Source organism: Phasianus colchicus, chromosome 7 (assembly GCF_987193195.1).
Source record: "Phasianus colchicus chromosome 7, bPhaCol1.hap1.1, whole genome shotgun sequence".
Lineage (NCBI taxonomy): Eukaryota > Metazoa > Chordata > Aves > Galliformes > Phasianidae > Phasianus > Phasianus colchicus.
Window position 1 is genome coordinate 34,853,655 of NC_143442.1, and position 17,933 is coordinate 34,871,587.

The 17,933-nt window shown below is 43.6% G+C and overlaps 1 protein-coding gene across 6 annotated transcripts in view; it reads right to left on the bottom strand.

The window, feature by feature from the left end:
* Positions 1–17,933, bottom strand: part of AGAP1 (ArfGAP with GTPase domain, ankyrin repeat and PH domain 1) — a 292,152-nt gene that overhangs the window by 79,089 nt on the left and 195,130 nt on the right. For 4 of the 6 annotated variants that reach the window (XM_090144531.1, XM_031604523.2, XM_031604522.2 and 1 more), the window contains 2 exons: positions 15,525–15,686; positions 314–475 (listed from right to left, as the gene is read on the bottom strand). In XM_090144531.1, coding sequence (XP_090000657.1) covers positions 314–475; positions 15,525–15,686 — 324 coding nt within the window. The remainder of the gene's footprint in view (positions 1–313; positions 476–15,524; positions 15,687–17,933) is intronic. The other 2 variants (XM_031604524.2, XM_031604526.2) reach the window with 1 other exon arrangement.

Consider the following 17,933-nt stretch of genomic DNA (forward strand, 5'->3'; position numbering starts at 1 on the left):
TACTGAGTGAACCCAACTTGCCTTTCTTTTTAAACCTTACGAGTATGCCTGTACCTTAACTTCCCCACTAACGATGCTCCGTATCACCTTGGGAAACCCTTATTTTAATTAAACAACCGGTTCCAAACACGTTTCAGACAGTACAATTCGCTGTCATGTGATGCCTCACATCTCTCAGCTCCATCGTGAGGAAGATCAGACTTTTAATTTCTCTCCTATCTCGTTTCTCTGCAATTCACAGCCAACAACAAAGTTGAGTCACCAGGTAACAATGATTAAACAGCATCTAAATTCCACCGTGGAGCACGTTTACCTTCAGCTGTGCCTGAGATACCGTCGGCTTTGAAATTGCTGGTGCTTTTCTTCCTGCGATGTTTCTTTCTGTTGGCGTGAGGCGAAGGAGGCGGATCGAGTTTGGGGCTGGTTGTACTGGATATACTTGGGCTTGAGCACACTGAATCTCCTAACCCGGTATCTGTAGTTTAATAAAAAAGAAAAAAAAAAGGGAAAGAAAATAAAAATACTGCATGATTTAAACTAATGATTGCTAGAATTCAAGATATAACCCTTTGCTGCCTGTTAGCAACTAGCCTCTTGAGCTCGTGGAAATACAGCAGGACAGCCTCCTAACAGCATCAATTACTTTTTTGAAAGGGTGCAAATAAGACCGGGCTCAAGTTCTGACTCAGGTCCTACCAAATGGACAGGATTCTCCATCAGCTTTAGAAGCCAGGCCAGCTGGAACTGACCAAAGAGGAAAGGAAATCACTATTATTTCCAATTGCTCTTTCTTACAAAAATCTTTCTTATCCTCAAATTTAGTCATAAGATGTTCCAATACAAAACAGAGATGGCATAACATCCACTGAATCTTATCTGCCATTATGCCTGTTTAGTTGCTAATACAAGTACTCCAGCAATCTTCAGCTACTATTTTCATCCAAAGTTGCCAACATGATTTTAGTTGAACAGAAATAGATTTTTCTGGCTATGGTTAATGACAAATGCCCTTTTTTTTTTTCTCTGTCCCAATCCAGAATAACTTCCTACTCCTCATTTGGAGTGACTGAAATAGAAGTGAAGCTGTGTCCAGAACATTGGTTAGATGTTAGATACCAACCCAGGGCTGCACTCAAGACAAATTCCCATCTTAGAAAAACGTAAGTCGGAGAGCATTTAAAAATCAGCTTTTGATTTCTTTTTGAGTAGTACAGTTGCTGTACAAATGCCTATTTGACAAAGAAACATGTATTTATTGTTATAAAGTTTACTTACTAATTGCCTGCTAAGCACAGTTGTTCCGCAAGTTAGTGATGAGGGACCAATTATAGCATTAATTGGCTGCCAGTGGAGACCAAACCAAACTCCAACTGCAACCTTTAAGGATTTTTGTTCTTTTTCTTTTTCCTATGCCCCCTATTTTGAAAACAATGATCAAGCATTAACCCACAAAGGGAACTGTAAGAACGTATTTAGCACACTGTGTGTAGCGTACAGGAGGTTTCTGAACAGGAGCTGCTGAAGGCAGTTATCCTGCAAGGGCTCAGTGTCTCTCCATGAGCAGAGGAAGGCAAACCCTGACAAGAAGCCAAGCTGATGCTCAGCAGGCATTTGGCAAAGGGGATATTGGTGCCTTTTAAAATCTCTGACACTGGAAGGAAAGAAGATTAAAAAGAGGACGACAGCAGAGGCACGGCCAAGAATGCAAGTCTGTCACTTCCACTCCTGAATACTTTCCCCCAGCTAGAGGCTTAGGAAGGTTTCCTATGTTGGGAACATGAAACAACAGGACAGAACAGCTGGCAGCAGTGAAATGCAGATCCTTGTACTGGGACAGGCAGCATCGGACAGATGCCCACCTGCTCTGCAATGGGGCAAGCTACTGAAGCCATGGGGTAAGGACAGCATCTCGTTGCTCTCTGTTTGCCTGCTCACCAGGAAACTGCAATTCATAAATATCACAGAAAGCATGCCAGCCAGAAAGGCTTCCTCACATACAATGCCATTCCTCAAAATGCTTCACTTTTTCCCCTCACAAAATATGAGGGCTGTAGCACGTGGGCAGGCCTCTAACTCTCAGCTTTCACCCTAAAAAGAATTATTCCATTTTACTCAAGGGGAGAAAAAAAAATAAAAGAACACACTCAGAAGCAGCCAGCTCGAGCCATGCCCTTCAATAGGCTGCTTGCAAAGAAGTGTGATGCATGCCTGAGTCTGCTGCAACCCACAGGGCTGGAGCATGAGAGCTGTGCTCATCACTGCACTACTGCCTTGGTGTCAGTGTCAGACACAGTGCCCTGAGCAGAGAAAGGTCCCTTCCAACCCAAGCCATTCTATGATTCTAGGAAAAACTGCAAATTCTTAACAGCTGCAAGCCATTTGGCAAGTGGAAGGGGAATTCTCCAAAACCTTCCCTTGTCAAAAAAAAAAAAAATAAATACAACTGTAAAGCTGCACGCTTGCTGCAGGTCAGTCCCATTTCCGGGCTATAAATTACATAAACAAAACCTGTTTGTGAATTCTGAAAAATGATGAGACTTAGAAATGCACTGCGCCACCGCTCGCCCCAAAGAATGAACCTGCTGCGGTAAATCCTGCTGAGCCACGGCCCCTGCGGGCAATGAGGAGCTGTCCTTGGGTCACACTGCTCCCAGGGGGAGAGCCGGAGGGATTCCCTCCCCCTGCAGCAGCAAAGAGCTGCAAGGCTCCTGGAAAAGGATGCTGGTGTCGTAGGGTGCGTGGTTATTACTATAGGGCACATCATTATCATTATCACAGGGCACGGTTGTGATTACAGACAGAGCACCTGGTTATTACAATAGGGCACGCTCTGGTTTTTGAGAGCACCCCTTGAAGATGGAAGTTGTAAACCATCCCTCTGCTTTAAAATATGAGCAATGGAAGGGCGCCAGGCTCACGCGCCGTGCTTTCCCATTTCCAGCTACTCCTCGTGCCTGACAAGGTATTCTTCAAATTGAAAAGAGGGCTCCTGAAAGCCCTGCTTCAGAAAACTGTAAATGAGTTCAGGCTTCAGCCCGCTGAATGCAATTTCATACTCCTGACTGAATACAAATAATGCATTTTATTTTGTATCAATTACCACGCGTGAGAACAGACGACCACTGCCGGCGCTATTAGATACATAAAAAAAAAAAAAAAAGAAGCAAAGAAAAAGGCATGCCAAATTAAAAAAGCCAGCGCCTCATTACTCCACATCTAAAGGAGCTCTGACGGAGGCACGGGAACTCATAAGACTCGTCTCACTGGGCTGGGATGGGCTGTTTTGCAGCCATCCCGCACGTTCAATGTTAGCCATTAGTTCTTCCCAATCGGGCATCAACGTTCAACGCACACCCAAAAAAATATATAATACTAGCAATAATAATAACAATCTGCAGCCTCTCCGAGCTTCAATACTTGAAGTATGAGTCAAAGAAGCAGTTTCACTTTTCACTCGGGAAGCTGACAAGCATGACTAGAGGGGGAATAAAATAACATTCAGTTCGCATAAATATCAAGCAGGCTGCTTGAGACTGATGGGCCAGGAATGTATTCTTAGCCATCATTCTGGCAGACAGGCCCAAGGACACTCATAACTTATTTTACAATCATTTAGTTTCAGCTCAAGTGGAAAACGTGACAACTTATCTCTGCTGACAAGATGGCATATCGAACCTTACAATTAACTCTCCCGCGATTATCTGCCCAGCCCATCATTAGCTTTGCAGTTTTTGATGGACTGTACGGGCAAGCTCGACTTGATGACGGTCATCATTTGCAGGGTGTATATCTGTATTAAGGACACCATTCTCTCCTTGCCATGGAGTTATCCTGGCCAGCACACGCTTTGCTTTGGAACTGCAGAGCCAGGTTTGTCAATGACGTGCAGCAGCACTGCTGCAAAATGCCTTCTCCTCCCAGGAGAGCACTGCTAGCTGCAGCCTGTGCTGCTGACGGCAGGGGATGGAAGTTCCTTGCGAAGGCATGCGGCCCCTCGTAGCACACAGCTGTCCCTTCTCCCCTCTGCCTCCCCCTGTGCATTAGGCAGAAATCACAGGACCTAAAAAAGCCAATGCAGCTGTTGTTATGCAAGCCAACTTCCAAGGCTGCCCCTTCTCCTGGATGCATTTCATAATTACAGTCATAGATGAAGCTCCTTTCAATTATGACACGTATTGATAGGAGAACCGAGAGGCGGAAGGGGAGAAATACATTGTCTGAAGCAACACCTAGAATTGAGATGGAACATTAAATGAAAAGAGCAATCAACCAATCCTCCAAAGAGTCTCAAGGGCTGTGCTGTTGCATTGCACCATATCTGCCATTTGAAACACGTCCGATATCCTCTCTCAGTATTACACGTTCATAAAGCTTAACATTCAACCTCATAGTTTTACCTTTTGGAACACATGCCACAAAGTTGCAGGAAGACTAGAGGGTTTGAAAAAGGTAAAAAAAATGCCATCCCAACCCTCAGTGCTCCTGCATCTGCTCAAAGCAAGCTGGGTGGAAGCATTTGAGACATCTTCCCTTCTCTGTTCGCTGTGCACGCTTTGTGGAGTAGCAGCAAATACCAACACAGGAATCAAGGGGGGAAAGAAAATCAGGGTCCAGAAGCAGGAGGGAGCCCCATGCCAAGACACCCAGATGGGGGCTAAAGTAGGAGGAGACAGCAACACATGATGCACGGGAATAGCACAGCACAAAGGCTGAGCTGAGATGCACAAACCCGAGAATGAGCCCCGTTCGTTGGCCCACGGCTCCTATTCTCTGTCACACACACAACCCTTTCTCTCCTGCGTAACCATTTGAAGCGGAAACAAGGCCATTCTGACCTCCTCTACCTTTGTGTCTTTTGATTTATTTTATATTTTTGTCAAATCACCTATTTACAAAAACTTGAAACAAACTCAACAGGTGATGCTATTCTCCGCAGACCAAAGTCGGGCTTGATCTGGTTTACATTTTTCTTGCATCTTCTCGTTAAAATTTTCCAACTGGCTTTCAAAGTGAAATTAGACTTTTTGTGGAGCCCAGCTCCCGAACGCAGCCTTCCTCCCAAGAGCCCGGGGATTGATTAATTTGGGTGTTTGATTTTCTGAAGTGACACGAAGTCAGACTCTGCACAAAAGCAGGAGCGGCGCGTGGGATCAATTAAAGAGCAGAAGCAGCAACACAATTAATATCTCCAGGTTCAATGGGAAGAGAAAGAGCCGATGACGAAAACAACAGCAACAGCTCCAACTGCAGCAGGAATCTTTGCCACGGCCCGAGGAAGGCTGAACCCAACGGGTGCGTTTCAGAACTTTTACTGTGCCATTAGCGTAGAAATGAAATAAGCCAAAGATGTCGGTAGCTGGTGGACTGGATAATAAAAAAAAATAGCTGGACACTTTCATCTTCTACACATGTGTTTTAAATAGAGGCGAGAAAAGCAATCCTTTTATTTAAGCAGGGGAAGCAATAGACTAAAACCATCTGTAGTTGTATTTCAGACCCATTTCCCTGAGCTGAAATTTTTCTGGCTGTGAAATCCAATGCTCTGCAGCTTCTCTTTACAGCTATTACCATAAACGTTCTATCAAGTTCTTTATATTCCTCCTCCGCCTCAAACTGAAGTTAAAGGGATGCTGCAATCGCACAATGACTGCGTAAGGCACGGATGTACAGGACAGACATTAAAAACCTGTCAAAGCCACGGCTCGGCAGAAGCCTGCCGACAGTGATAAACATTTGTGAGTGGGGAGAAGGGCTGGCAACAAGACTTCAGCGTGCAGGAAAAAAAGCACAAACATCTCCAGCACACACTCAGCTCGTCCCTTCGATAGAAAGCGGGCCCGTCCGGTCATTGATTAGCTGAATTTAGCTTGGACATTCAAGCTATTGAGGGCTTAAATTAACCTGCTGCACTGAAAGAAATTAAAAGGAAGCTCTGAGCCGAACTGTGGGATGGAGATGAAAGAGCCTCAGGAGTATTCTCTTTCCACGGCGTCTACCATTTTTCCAGCCTTATGTCTAGAGCTTGTAAATCACAAAGCTGTCCTGTCATGTACAGAAAGCCCCACTGAATGCCCAAGTTACCGTCTCCTTTCTCTAATGGCAATTTCAATTAAATAAGAAAAACAAAGGTTCCTTCTCCACAAAAAAAAGATCCCCCGACTTTTGGAGGTTCTGCCTTTTGATACATCTTAGCGTGCTTCAAGCAAAGCAGACCTGAAGGCATGTTTGGCATGAAAGGATCGTTTCCACTCGGAAGCCTAATAAGCCACTTTGTGACAAGCAAGGGATATTATCCAGAGACTTGAGAGAGAAACTTAGTCTCATGACACTATGGCATATGTATCGGAAGGACTGGCTTCAATAATTTCCAGGATAGTAAGACACTTGTTACAATCTTTCTTATCTAACGGAAAGACAAAGTTACCTCTAGTTCACTTCCTACTAACACACCGTATCTGGCCAGCATAAAGGAAGGATGAAAGCAAAGAACGCAACACAGCACTTTAGAAAAAAAAAAATAAAAAGAGAGAGAATGAAAGAGAAAGAAAAAGTATGTTGCTCACTACATTCTCCCTCCTAAGGAGCAATGTACTGCTGTGCTAGCAAAGCACATTTGCTCCCTAGAAGTTTACACATTGCTAGGAAGAAAAAAAAAACACCAAACATTTCCATTCAGCTTCCTTTCAAAGCTGTTTTACAAAGTAAGCTCCTTGTATCCTCCAGAAACTGAAGATCTGATACAGGCAGCAACTATTCCTGCTACGTTGCCAACACGGTGATGAACTTAAGCAGCAAAGACTATTGCATGAGAGGACCTGCAGGTCTCAGATCCTGACCTGAGAATGGGATGCGAGCCCTTCTCCTGCACATCCCACCTGAAGCAGGTTGAGGTCAGGTGCAGAGACATTAACTGCTTCCTGAGTTAACACAGCGTTCTAATTTGTCTCATCCTTCACTACACTGATGCATCTCTGTGCTTCCCTCATCTGTACGGTATGCTGAATGTGCCCTGGGGAAAGATCAAATGTGACAAGTTGTGCGAATGCAGAAGGACAACAAATTAGAAAGCCAGTCGTAGATGCTGCAGGATGGCACCACGTCCCAAGGCAAACTACCTCCGTGGCTCTCACCGAGCAGATCCACAGTCTACATCTATAAGGGATGTCTTATTCTCCAGTGCAATGTTTTTGCTGGGCAGCATCGGATCTGTTGAGAAGAGAGATGTGGTTCTTACGTGGTGTCACCCCGAATTGCTCTGAATGGCACGGATGATGTTATGGGTGTTGCTTCTCCTGTCCGTCACCTTGACACAAAAAGGAGAGGCAAACAGTGTTGCAGAAGATAACTGCCACAAGGGACTGGTTTATTTACGCAGGCTAACTAGTTCCTAGCCATCACAATGAGGAAGATAGATGGATGGCCCTTTGGAAGACAAACACTATGGCCAACGGAATGGTTTCAGCACCTCCTGGTCTGAGCCATGTGCTGTCTGCCACTGTGTGCCTCTATGGCCCTGGAACCATTGAAGGCAGGTAGATAACTGTGCACCCAGCTGTAATTACTGACTGCTGTTTGTGGTACCTAGCAACCCCAGCAAGACCAGCCCAATTAATGGTGACTGGCAGGAAAATAAGCACTTGGAGTACCACTAAAAAAATACATCCTGGATGAGCGAGCTGGATAATGATCAAGTACACACAAGACCGTGTGAAATATACTAATTTATATACTCAATCAAATCGATGTGAATAATAAACTCACTCGACTACAAGGAGAGGGTCAGAGCTCTGCCCTGATCTAACAATCAGCATTGTCTTCTGATTGCAAAAAAAAAAATCTCACGCATCAACATTCTGCTTTGAAACAGAGCCTTGAGGTCTCAAGGCACTTGGAAAATAATGAATGTATGCCTTGCTGAACCATTTCCTCCTAAAATATTTACCTTGTATTTCAACTTAAGCAAAATAAGACACAAAGGAAGAACTGACTCTCTTCAAAGAAACGCTCAGAGCCAGGAAAAGAGCCATGTAGCCTGTCTCTAGTCTCGTACTTTAACCTTCAGTCTGTATAACCTGTGGATAACTTCAAGCATCAAACCCACTCTCCGGTAATTGAGAAGAGGTTGGGAAACTCTCAACAATCAGTTCACAGGACTTCAGCAGCAAGCCTGAAGATCAGCATTTTGGAAAAACCAAGAGACTCTTAACATTTTTTCAATTAAAGATGAATGACTGCTGTTTATTAAACAGGCAGTGAAGCACACCATGCTAGGAAAAGGCTCAGGCTTTCCTGGTAACGCCTGCCATGAGCACCAGCAGCAGAAAGGAAAGCAAACCATGAAAGCAACACCCACGATACTCTTAAGGAAAGGCAAAAACTACAAGAGCACGTAGCTGAAATGTAAAACACACCTTGTTCTTCACATGAAGCAATGGCCCTGGTGCATTATATAGGCGCCAGATAATGCAAATGTCACTGACAAACTCTGCTGCTGTGCTTTTTAAACATTACCAAACACTCCTTCCAGGTTTTCCCAGCTCTTCTGAGGGTTTGGGATAACTGAAATCAGGGCCCTTCTTCTCCTGCTCTCACCGAATGCATGCATCAGATAAAGCACTTGCATGCAGCCTCGTGTAAACTGGATACTCCTTGCCAGCTTGGGCTGTGGGTGGCACACACTGCCACTGAATTAAGGAGCTGTATCAACTGTTACAAATGCACGGCCCGGGGACTTGAAAGGAGATGCTCTTCCACCTGCAGGAAGCCGAGCGCCGAGCTTCAACTGCTCCCCAACAATCAGCAGGCTGTGAAGGAGATGCGGATTGGGTTTAACACAGAGGCTTCTTTCACTCCTTGAACTGCATATGCTGTGAAGAGGCTTTGAAGTGTTGGATTCCATAGGTAAAGTATACACAACATCCCTGTACCCAATGCTCTGTGATCTGGACTGGAAAGAAACCGAGACTGCAAACAGACATGCTTGATGAGGCAAGCACTCATGTTAATTGGAACAGAAACTTCATTAAGCCTGAGAAGAAATAAAAGCATCATGTGAGTTTCTTGCACACACTTCACCCAGAAACAGGCCAAACAAAGCAGCGTGCTTCTGAACATACATTAAACGAGGAGTTTAATTACTACAAGCATCTGTTCGGACTTCAAAAGTGTGGACAAAAAAGTTCTGAAACTTGGAATTACTTCAATGGTAACTATATGTAACTTTTAACCCTCCCAACTTCGTATTTTCAACATTCCTAAATTTTACTTAACATTTCCATTATTGTTATTACATCTATGTAGATTATTAAAATTTAGGTAAATATCATTCCAGGTATCCCCAAATCACATGCAGCTCGAATAGCTCAAGCCAAGTCCTCCTGAATTTAGGCAACTCATTGATGCCTCTGTCACCATTACAGCAATCTATGCCACGGGTCACATTTATTTCTGAGACACGGGGAAAAATAATCACAGCTGATGGTACATCTCAGACCATCTGGTGACTCACCTGCCAAGAAAGATCACAGCAAAACTCATTCCAAAACTACAAACATTGAAGATTAAAGCAACGTTAAACAAGAAACAAACAAACAAAAAGTCTTTGGAAGGCTGAGCACTCTTTATACAAATGGGAATACAGGGCTGCCTTCCTGGTGAACAACTCACTGCCTACAGGAGTGTGCTCATCTGCAGTATTAACCCTTCCACTTGGACAGATACTGATGCAGAGAATCAGAGAATAGAATATTCTACAGATTTTTCAGTGCTGTGTCTATTAAACATCTGTGCTCCACTGAGGCAGCCTGCAGCTGCTGTTAGAGACAGATACTAAGCCAAGCTGAAGTCAGAAGTGCCCCATGCTTCCACTGCTATCAATGGCAGGGATCTGCTTTCTGCTTTGGAAGTACTGATTTCTGGGGACCATGTAACTGCCATGCACTAACCCTGCACCTGGAGGGTCAAAAATGACCTTCCTATTCTCACAATCCTGTCAGGCTTAAGTTTCTGCTCCAGAATAAAAAGAACCCCTTTGGTTTGGGATGTTTTTCTTTTCTCTTGGGTTGGGAGTGACTGGGGACAAAAGGGGAAGGTGTGACAATCAACCCTGGCCAGAGGCAGCAAAGCACCCATTCATTGAACAAAGCTAGACAGTCGAGTCAGATTATTTTTCCTAATAGAAGGAACATGACATCCACAGTCCTGTTTCAGCTTAAATTCAGAGCTAAACGGCACAATACACACTGAAGCATCAGTAAGTGAATGCAAAAAGCAAAAACTTCATAGTTCCACTCACCTCGTTAACTGAGTCACAGAAGCAATTCATTGACAGACATTTGGCACCTGGGGCCGTGAACAAGATTAAGATGAGCATGAGGCTTGAGGTTGCCAATGTCAAATTAGCACAAGATAAAAACTCCCATTCCTTACCGTTTTGGAACCAAGCATGGGATGTAATTGCTGAAAGCAACAATTCTTTATGTTTTAAGCAGGGGCTGGGAGGGGTCAGAAAGAAGAGGATCTTAACCAGGAAAAGCAGACGGGTTTCTGGAGAACAGCAGAACAGTAAAAGTCCATATAACAGCATTTCTACAGCAGCACTCAGCAAATACAGAAATATTTAGCTGAAAACCAGAAAGGTTGGGCAGGACTGCCCATGCTTCCAAAGCCCTTCATAGCCTTAAACTGAGCTTGCACGGAGGTTTTAGTTTTTTTGCAGGTGGCAGCTCACTGCCATTGGCTCTGAGTACATAAGCACCATCTCTCCCCCTTCAGCACAGATACAGCAACTGAAGATCTGCTCCCACATATTTCATTCTTTAAAAATCCTCTGCTGGTCATACGTGCCTTGCCAGACGTGAGCCCCAGTGGGATCCGATGGCAATGTCTCATCAATGGCTCCAAGCCCAGGGAACTACAATAACCCCAACCCCAGCCTGGATCCCATGGTAAAAGGCACAATTAGGGCAGAAAGTAAGCTAGCCATGTCTGAACCCTACTGCATGAGTAGGGGACTGCAGAGGTTTTGTGACTGTGTTCTTCATCTGTATGTCAGGATGGGTTTTCCCCAATATCTGGGCAACAAATGAACATCCAGAGAGTACAAAGCAAGAGCCTACATTCCGTGATGCTGGTGGGAAGCTCTGTGAGAAGGGCAATATTTGGGGATGGAGGGCTGCCATCAGCTCCCCCATTCACCTGAGATTCTTACAGTCTAACTAAAGGAATTCACCTATTGGCAACTGCAGGAAATACAAGAGCAGCCAGAAAACAAGAAAGTGATTTCATATTTGCTCCTCGGTTAACTACTTCCTTCTTTAAAAAGGAAGAAATAGCTTTTCCAGCCTAAACCATTTATATACACTTACCACAATTCTGAAATTCCGTAAATTTATTTGAAATTACATAATTTATCCTTGTCAAGAGCTGCCTATTGAATTCAAACCCCTCTCAAACATGCTTTCGGCTTCATTTCTGAGATGAAAGTGTTATGACAATGTACAGCACAAGACTCTGTGCTTCTGATCAGAGTGCTTATGATCAGAAAAGCAAGGCAAGTTGTAAGGTCTGCATTAATATAAACACCCCAATGACCTCTCGTACCCCATGGCACAGTGAAAACTCAATTTCACATTAACAAACCCTAAAATCAAACCGTTAGAAACTGAAAAAGACACCAGGTATTACAATTTATATAAATTACAGCAGAGATCAAATGGCCTGTAGAAGCAATCGTACAGCGATAAAACCTAAGTGGATGATATTTAAACAGATATTTGATTTATTTTATATCTGTGGAATTTTCCATCAAGCCAGAATTCAAAAGACAGTTTGGAAATCAAGAATAAAGAAATCCCCACCCCACACAAACTACTGTTTGAAGCACTGTTTCAGACACAATATTGTGACTAACGAAAGAAATGCCTCCCTCTGGTATGCTGTGGACACAGCCTTAGAAGCCAAAGCAAGAACTCTAATGTTGATAGAAGGGGAAAAAGCAGATGTGCTGCTTCCTTATCTTTGGAAGGACATCCATTTTCCTGGGGTGACGACTCCCAAACTGGATTTTTGTAACCTGGCTGTGGTCTCTAAGTTTGAGGGTACCTCTCAAGCTCTCGAAGTGATGTACAAACTGTAAGGGGCTGCACAACAGCCAGCCTTATCTTTCATGAGTGATAGCAACACTGCTAGTTAATACTAATTGCAAGGTCTGCTTTCCACTGGAAAGCTGCTTCCTACTCAAGTTTGAGATGCGTCGCAGCACTGCCCATCAAGATGTACCAAATATAAGAACCCAACCAACCCTGCAGCCTTCCTCCCGACCCGATCCAGGAGAACCTCTCAGCCAATAGTGGTGATGGCAGTAATCGTTCTGAATCTATCAATAACACTAAACTGCTCCTTCACTGACTGCAAACACCAATTTCTTTCACCGAGGATTATAAGTTGGTGTTCACGGTCTTTCCGCTGCCATTAGGGTGATAAACAGTTTAAACTACATCAGGATCTGACATGTAGATCAATTCTGGGTCCATAAAGAATCCACACAAGGGGTTCCTGGACAGGGATTTACTGCCCCCAGTTTTTATTCTCGCTTGCTGCTAAAATTACTTCTGTCAAGTACTTACAAGAGTAAGAAAAAAATGTAAAAAGCATTAATTTTTCATGTACTTCTGGAGCAGCCTCTTTAAATTCCCAAGTTTTAAGACAAATATGTTAGTGAATGTAAAATCACACGGAGCAGCGGGCGGCATCTCGCTAAATTGTGAGCCGTTGGCGTGGGCAGCTCACTATCTGGCAGACAGCAATTTGAAACACTGAACTAAGCTGTCTGGATTTTCTCTGAGGGCAGTCACAGGCTTCATGTTACCAGTGCCAAATTATATTAGACATTTAATTTTAAACCTCAGGTACTTAAATGTAAAACCTTACAACAGTAATAGTCATAAAGCAGTGGGGCATTCCATTTCAGAGAATGGATTTTTCTATTTTTCCCCTTTAATTTATCCAGCACCTCCTGTTTTGTGGCTCTGCCCACTACAAAGTAATTTATCTAATTAGGAGATGTTCACAGCTGCTTGAAAGACAGAAGCCCCAGGAAACCAAAGGTCTGCTTCGGAAGACTTTGAAAAGTTCTCCAGAGCCACACAAAGTATTAATTTAATGTGAAAAAAAGGTGCAGAGAAAAATTGAATCCCAATATGTTATTTTGTCTACAATAAAACCGTTTGACAATAAGCAGACATATTCTCCAGTACATTGGCATTTGAATTCCAAAAGATGCTTAGCTTCTCTCCGTACCTGCTGCTTTCACAGTATTATCTTTTTATGACTAAAATTCTAAATCTTTTAATGGAGAAAAAAAAAACCCTGAAATTAAAAAGGGTTTTTCATGCGTCAACTTGCTGGCATAAAGGACACATCTATGAGCTTCCCGAAAGACGATACGCTGATGGAAAGGAATGTTCTTGATGCTCTGCAGCCGTTTTATTACAATACCTCTGTTTACGCTGACATTCCGTTGGCTAAAAGTGGCCATTATCTCCATTTCCCTCACATATTAAAGCGATTTCTTATTGTTTCAGAAAAGTAGAACCTCTGCGAGAAATTAAGTCAGGCTGATCCAGAACCACCCACCAGTCAACTTCAGCTTTTTAATAAATATTTCACAGATGATTCTAGCTGTCATCTCTTTTGATCCAGAAGTAATCACATATGAATGTCAAGTCAGAAAAAGGAGTACAGAGGTTGTGTAGGAGGAAAGGTTCCCTTCCCCACTAATTTAGAACTAGCTGCAGTGCAGAACCAGGAGCCAGCGCAACTCCAGTGCAGAAACAGCACCACAAGGTCAAGGGGAAGGAGCAGGAAGTTGGGCTTTATTTCTACTTTTCAGCACATTAATTACACGTCACTTTTAGGGACTCATTGAGTTGTGCATTTGAAGATGTTCTTCCATTGCAGCCTTGGTTTTCACATCTGTTAAAGGCACGGCTCAGCCGTCTGCAGGCCTGGCAGGTGCAGGGACCAGGCACTGGCTATGCCTTGACTTTCACTTGCCTTCATTCCAGTGAGAACACGCAATGTTCTCCAACTTTCCTTTGAAGAGCTACAGTGTAAAAGAAGGGCACTGAAAAGCTGAAGCTCCGGTATAACCTTTTAAAAGCAAAGTAGAATCAGGGTGGGTGGAAATAACAGAGCAGCTCAGAAGAGAGAAGAGCATGCAGCCTTAACTGTGAAACTAGTTCAGTCTAAAGGAACCACTACATTAGCAATGCAAAGGGTGAATGAAAATACTCTCCTTGCTGGAAGGAAAACAGGCAGGAGGAGGAGAATGCTGACTGTCCTGAGAGAGTAACCAGGTCCCAAAGAAGCAGGTAAGCTGGGCTGACACTGCAGAGAACAGTGCTGAAGAACTTCACCATTCTGCCTGCTGCAGAAAATTCTTGATCCAAACCTGGATGCAAATATCACATTGCTGAAGGTGCTGCCTGCAAGTTCAGAGCTCCAGAAATGGATGTGCTTAAGCAACCATAAACTTGAGCATGACTCAGCCAGTGCTGAGGTGACTGATTTGAACTCTCCTTTCCCATAAGGCAGCACTGAAAATCTATCCACAGCTGCCTGAAAACCCCACACACAAACCTTAAACAGTGCACAGACACACATGGGACACGCAGAATAGTCTTTGTGCTCCTACCATTCTCCCTGTTTTTGAAACAGCCATCAGAAACAGTCCTCCCTTTCTCCTCTCTTATGAACATACTTCTTCATGTTAACCATAATCCTGTTTTATTTCTGTGCAGAGCTCTCTTTCACACACACCTCCCTTTCACTTGCTCCACTTGTTTCAGGAGCTTCCCATGGTTTCCCCAGTCACCTGGCACAACCTGCATGCCCCAGACCCACGTTTCCCCAATGCCAACCTGACCTGCAGCTCACTATGACAGAGCGCTCCGCTCTTATCCCCCATGAGTGCCATGGCTGCCCCAATGTGCCATAATCCTCCCCTGTGCAATGTTTTCCTGATATCTTACACATCCTTTCAAAGCAACAAGCTGTTTTGCTGTTACTCTCAATACAAAACACCATCTGGAATAGCGTTTGCTCCTTTTAGCACTGTTAAATAGTCTAAATACTAGAAGAGAAAAAAAAAACAGGTATGCCAGCAGCCTGCATCCTTCAAAGCAAGGCCACAAGGAAGAAAGGGCACACCATGAATAGGTCTGTAGGGCAATTTACTGTTAATACCAACCACACAGAATAAGAAAATAAGAATACAAAGCGAATAACCTACGTTATGTACCTGAAATTCAAATTAAGTGTCATACATTAGCTCTTCTCACTGAGAAAGTATTGTATTAAGCTGTTCTTTCATGCCTCCTTTTTCCCTCGGATGCTGGAAGTTTGGCTTCCAACAGAATATCTGGGTGAATAACATCTGGTTGTATTTTCACTTTAACCACGAAATACCAAATTCCCTTTTCACCCCAATGCAGGTTCACCCCCCCCAGCTCCAAGTTTCTTACCACTGCTAATGCCAGAGTTTGCAATGACTGTTGCCTCACTCCACTGATCTGCACTGGAGACCGAGTAAGAGCGCTGATGCATACCGTCCGGACGGCTGTTGAAGGAGACTAGACTGATCCCACTTGCCATCTGAGACACAGATGTGCTAGTAGTCACGTTCCCTAGACATAAATGGAAAACAAATCGTGTCAATAGAGAAGATTAAACTGATTGACATGAAGATGGATGGCATGAAGATCTTAACAGAGCAGAAAAAGAAAGTATTTGATCAACAGAAAAAGCAACGCAGCCCTCTCTGAAACTCTAAAGACTAGAGATTTCAGCAGCCCACTCCAATCTCACTAGGGGCCTCCAACAGAACAGCCTAAATTTGCCATATTTCAGCTCATCCTGTTCATTTGCCTCCTGGAAAGCTTGAGCCTCGACAACCCTGCTAGCAGGCACGTTTTGTACAGGTTCTGCACTGTTACAGCTATAACACAAAAGGGAAGCTGAGCATGAAAAAAAAAATACATCCTTGAAGTCCACTGCTGACACAAGCAACCAAGGTGCTTAAAATAATCTAAATCCAAACAAAACTTAAAATAATTATGTCCACAATTTGAGATGGACCAAAAGAGTCTGCTTTGGAGCTTCTGTTTCTGACCATATTTTGCTCCATTCCTGGCACAGGACTCGCACGTGATACAAATACATTTTATAATACTTGTTTCATTCTTCATGGCAGGCTCTTCCTAAGGGCAGCAGGCAATGCTGACTTTCAGAGACTGCTCTTGAAAGGCAACCTAGAGGTCTGCCACGGCTTTAAGAATATTCTTTAAAAGCATATGCAAAGAAACAGACGTAATTTTATAAGATACGATAACACTTTGGATTTCCATTGTACCTTCTACTGATGAGTTCAGAAAAATTAATGAATTAATTTTCAATGCTCCTGTGAGGTTGTTAATTATCTGCTATCATTTCCCCCATTTTTCAGAGGTTAAATGACCCTGGGCCACAAAGGAAGATTGTGGCAGACATGAAAATAAAACCCAGATCTCTTGACTCCCAGTTCTATCATTATGTCTTTTCCCAGAGCAGCCTTTGGGAAGACAGCAGAGCTCAGTGAACTACTTCGTGTTTATTAGAGTTGGCATAATTGTCCCTTTTTCTCCCTTCTTTTCCCAAGACTAAATCTCATCTTTAGTCCTTAACACGGATCCATCTCTCACTGCATCTGCCTGCCTGATGTTGGACGTACTTACTCAGTCTCGTGATCTTCTGTTTGACAATCTCTGCTTTGTAGATGTGAAACATACAGAGAAACTAAGTTGATCTGCTCAATTACACAAAGTCTAAGGTACACTTTAGAGCTGCGCTGGGCAGTCCCAAGGCAGGGCTTCAGCCACTGGCACCTTTTCTCTAATCACTTTCCCTGGGCAACTCTTTTTGTCCACAAGAAGTCCATGATCAGAGTATCACCCTCCAAGCTGTTGAAAAAATTCCTGTCTCCAAGCACTCCCTTTCAGGATAAGGTGTGCTGGACTCATCAGCTGAAAGCCATTTGCACCAGCTGGTGTTTTAGCACCTTCTAAAGACACTGTCCAAAAAAAGAAGTTTAAGAAGTTTAGCAAGGAAATCAGGCCCACAGAAGCAAAGGAAGTAATCGAGGCTTGAAGTCGTGGCCTAGCATTCTGAAGTTGCAATATACTACATGAAAGCACAAGCTAACATTTCGTGTTTTCAGTTCTCTTCTAAGAAATACCTCCCACCAAATGAATTTCAGTGGCGCTGCTGATGCTTACCAACAGAATTTTCCTCTACTTCTCACAACCCAGAAAACCCATGAACACAAATAAATTATTTTGATGAAGAGAGTGGCTGATGTGAATGACAGGTCCTTGGGATCTTGGGATTCAGGCCAACACAAACACCATGTGGGTCGGCACAAAGCGCTAAGCTTTTTGGGGAACAAGAAAAGATGCAGTGAAGAACTGCCAAGATGGTCCGAGTTCTACTAACACAATGTTTCTGAGTGCTGGTTCAGCCTGGTGAGCAGGAGGTCAGTGGCTGACTCAACCAGCACTTCTAGAGCTCTGCCTATGACTGTATTTTCTCTTTTCTTCCATCCCAAAGCAAAATCTTACTGAGCTTTCTGAGCTGAGAAGCTACACCGCATTCCCATTCCATTCAAAACATTTGCAACGATTTACACCTTGGTACATTTAAGCAGAAAAATGGCTTATTCTCCTTACCTTTGGCTTGTGGGCCTGTGATGGAAACTGAAGGGATCCCTACAGGTCCTTTATTTCTTTTTAAATGAGCTTACAGCAAAGTTACCAACGTTTTTCTAGTCTTGCTTCCAAATTTGTACATTTAAGTCTGCAATTAACTCAGCTGACTGAGTTTATCAAATCAAACTTACA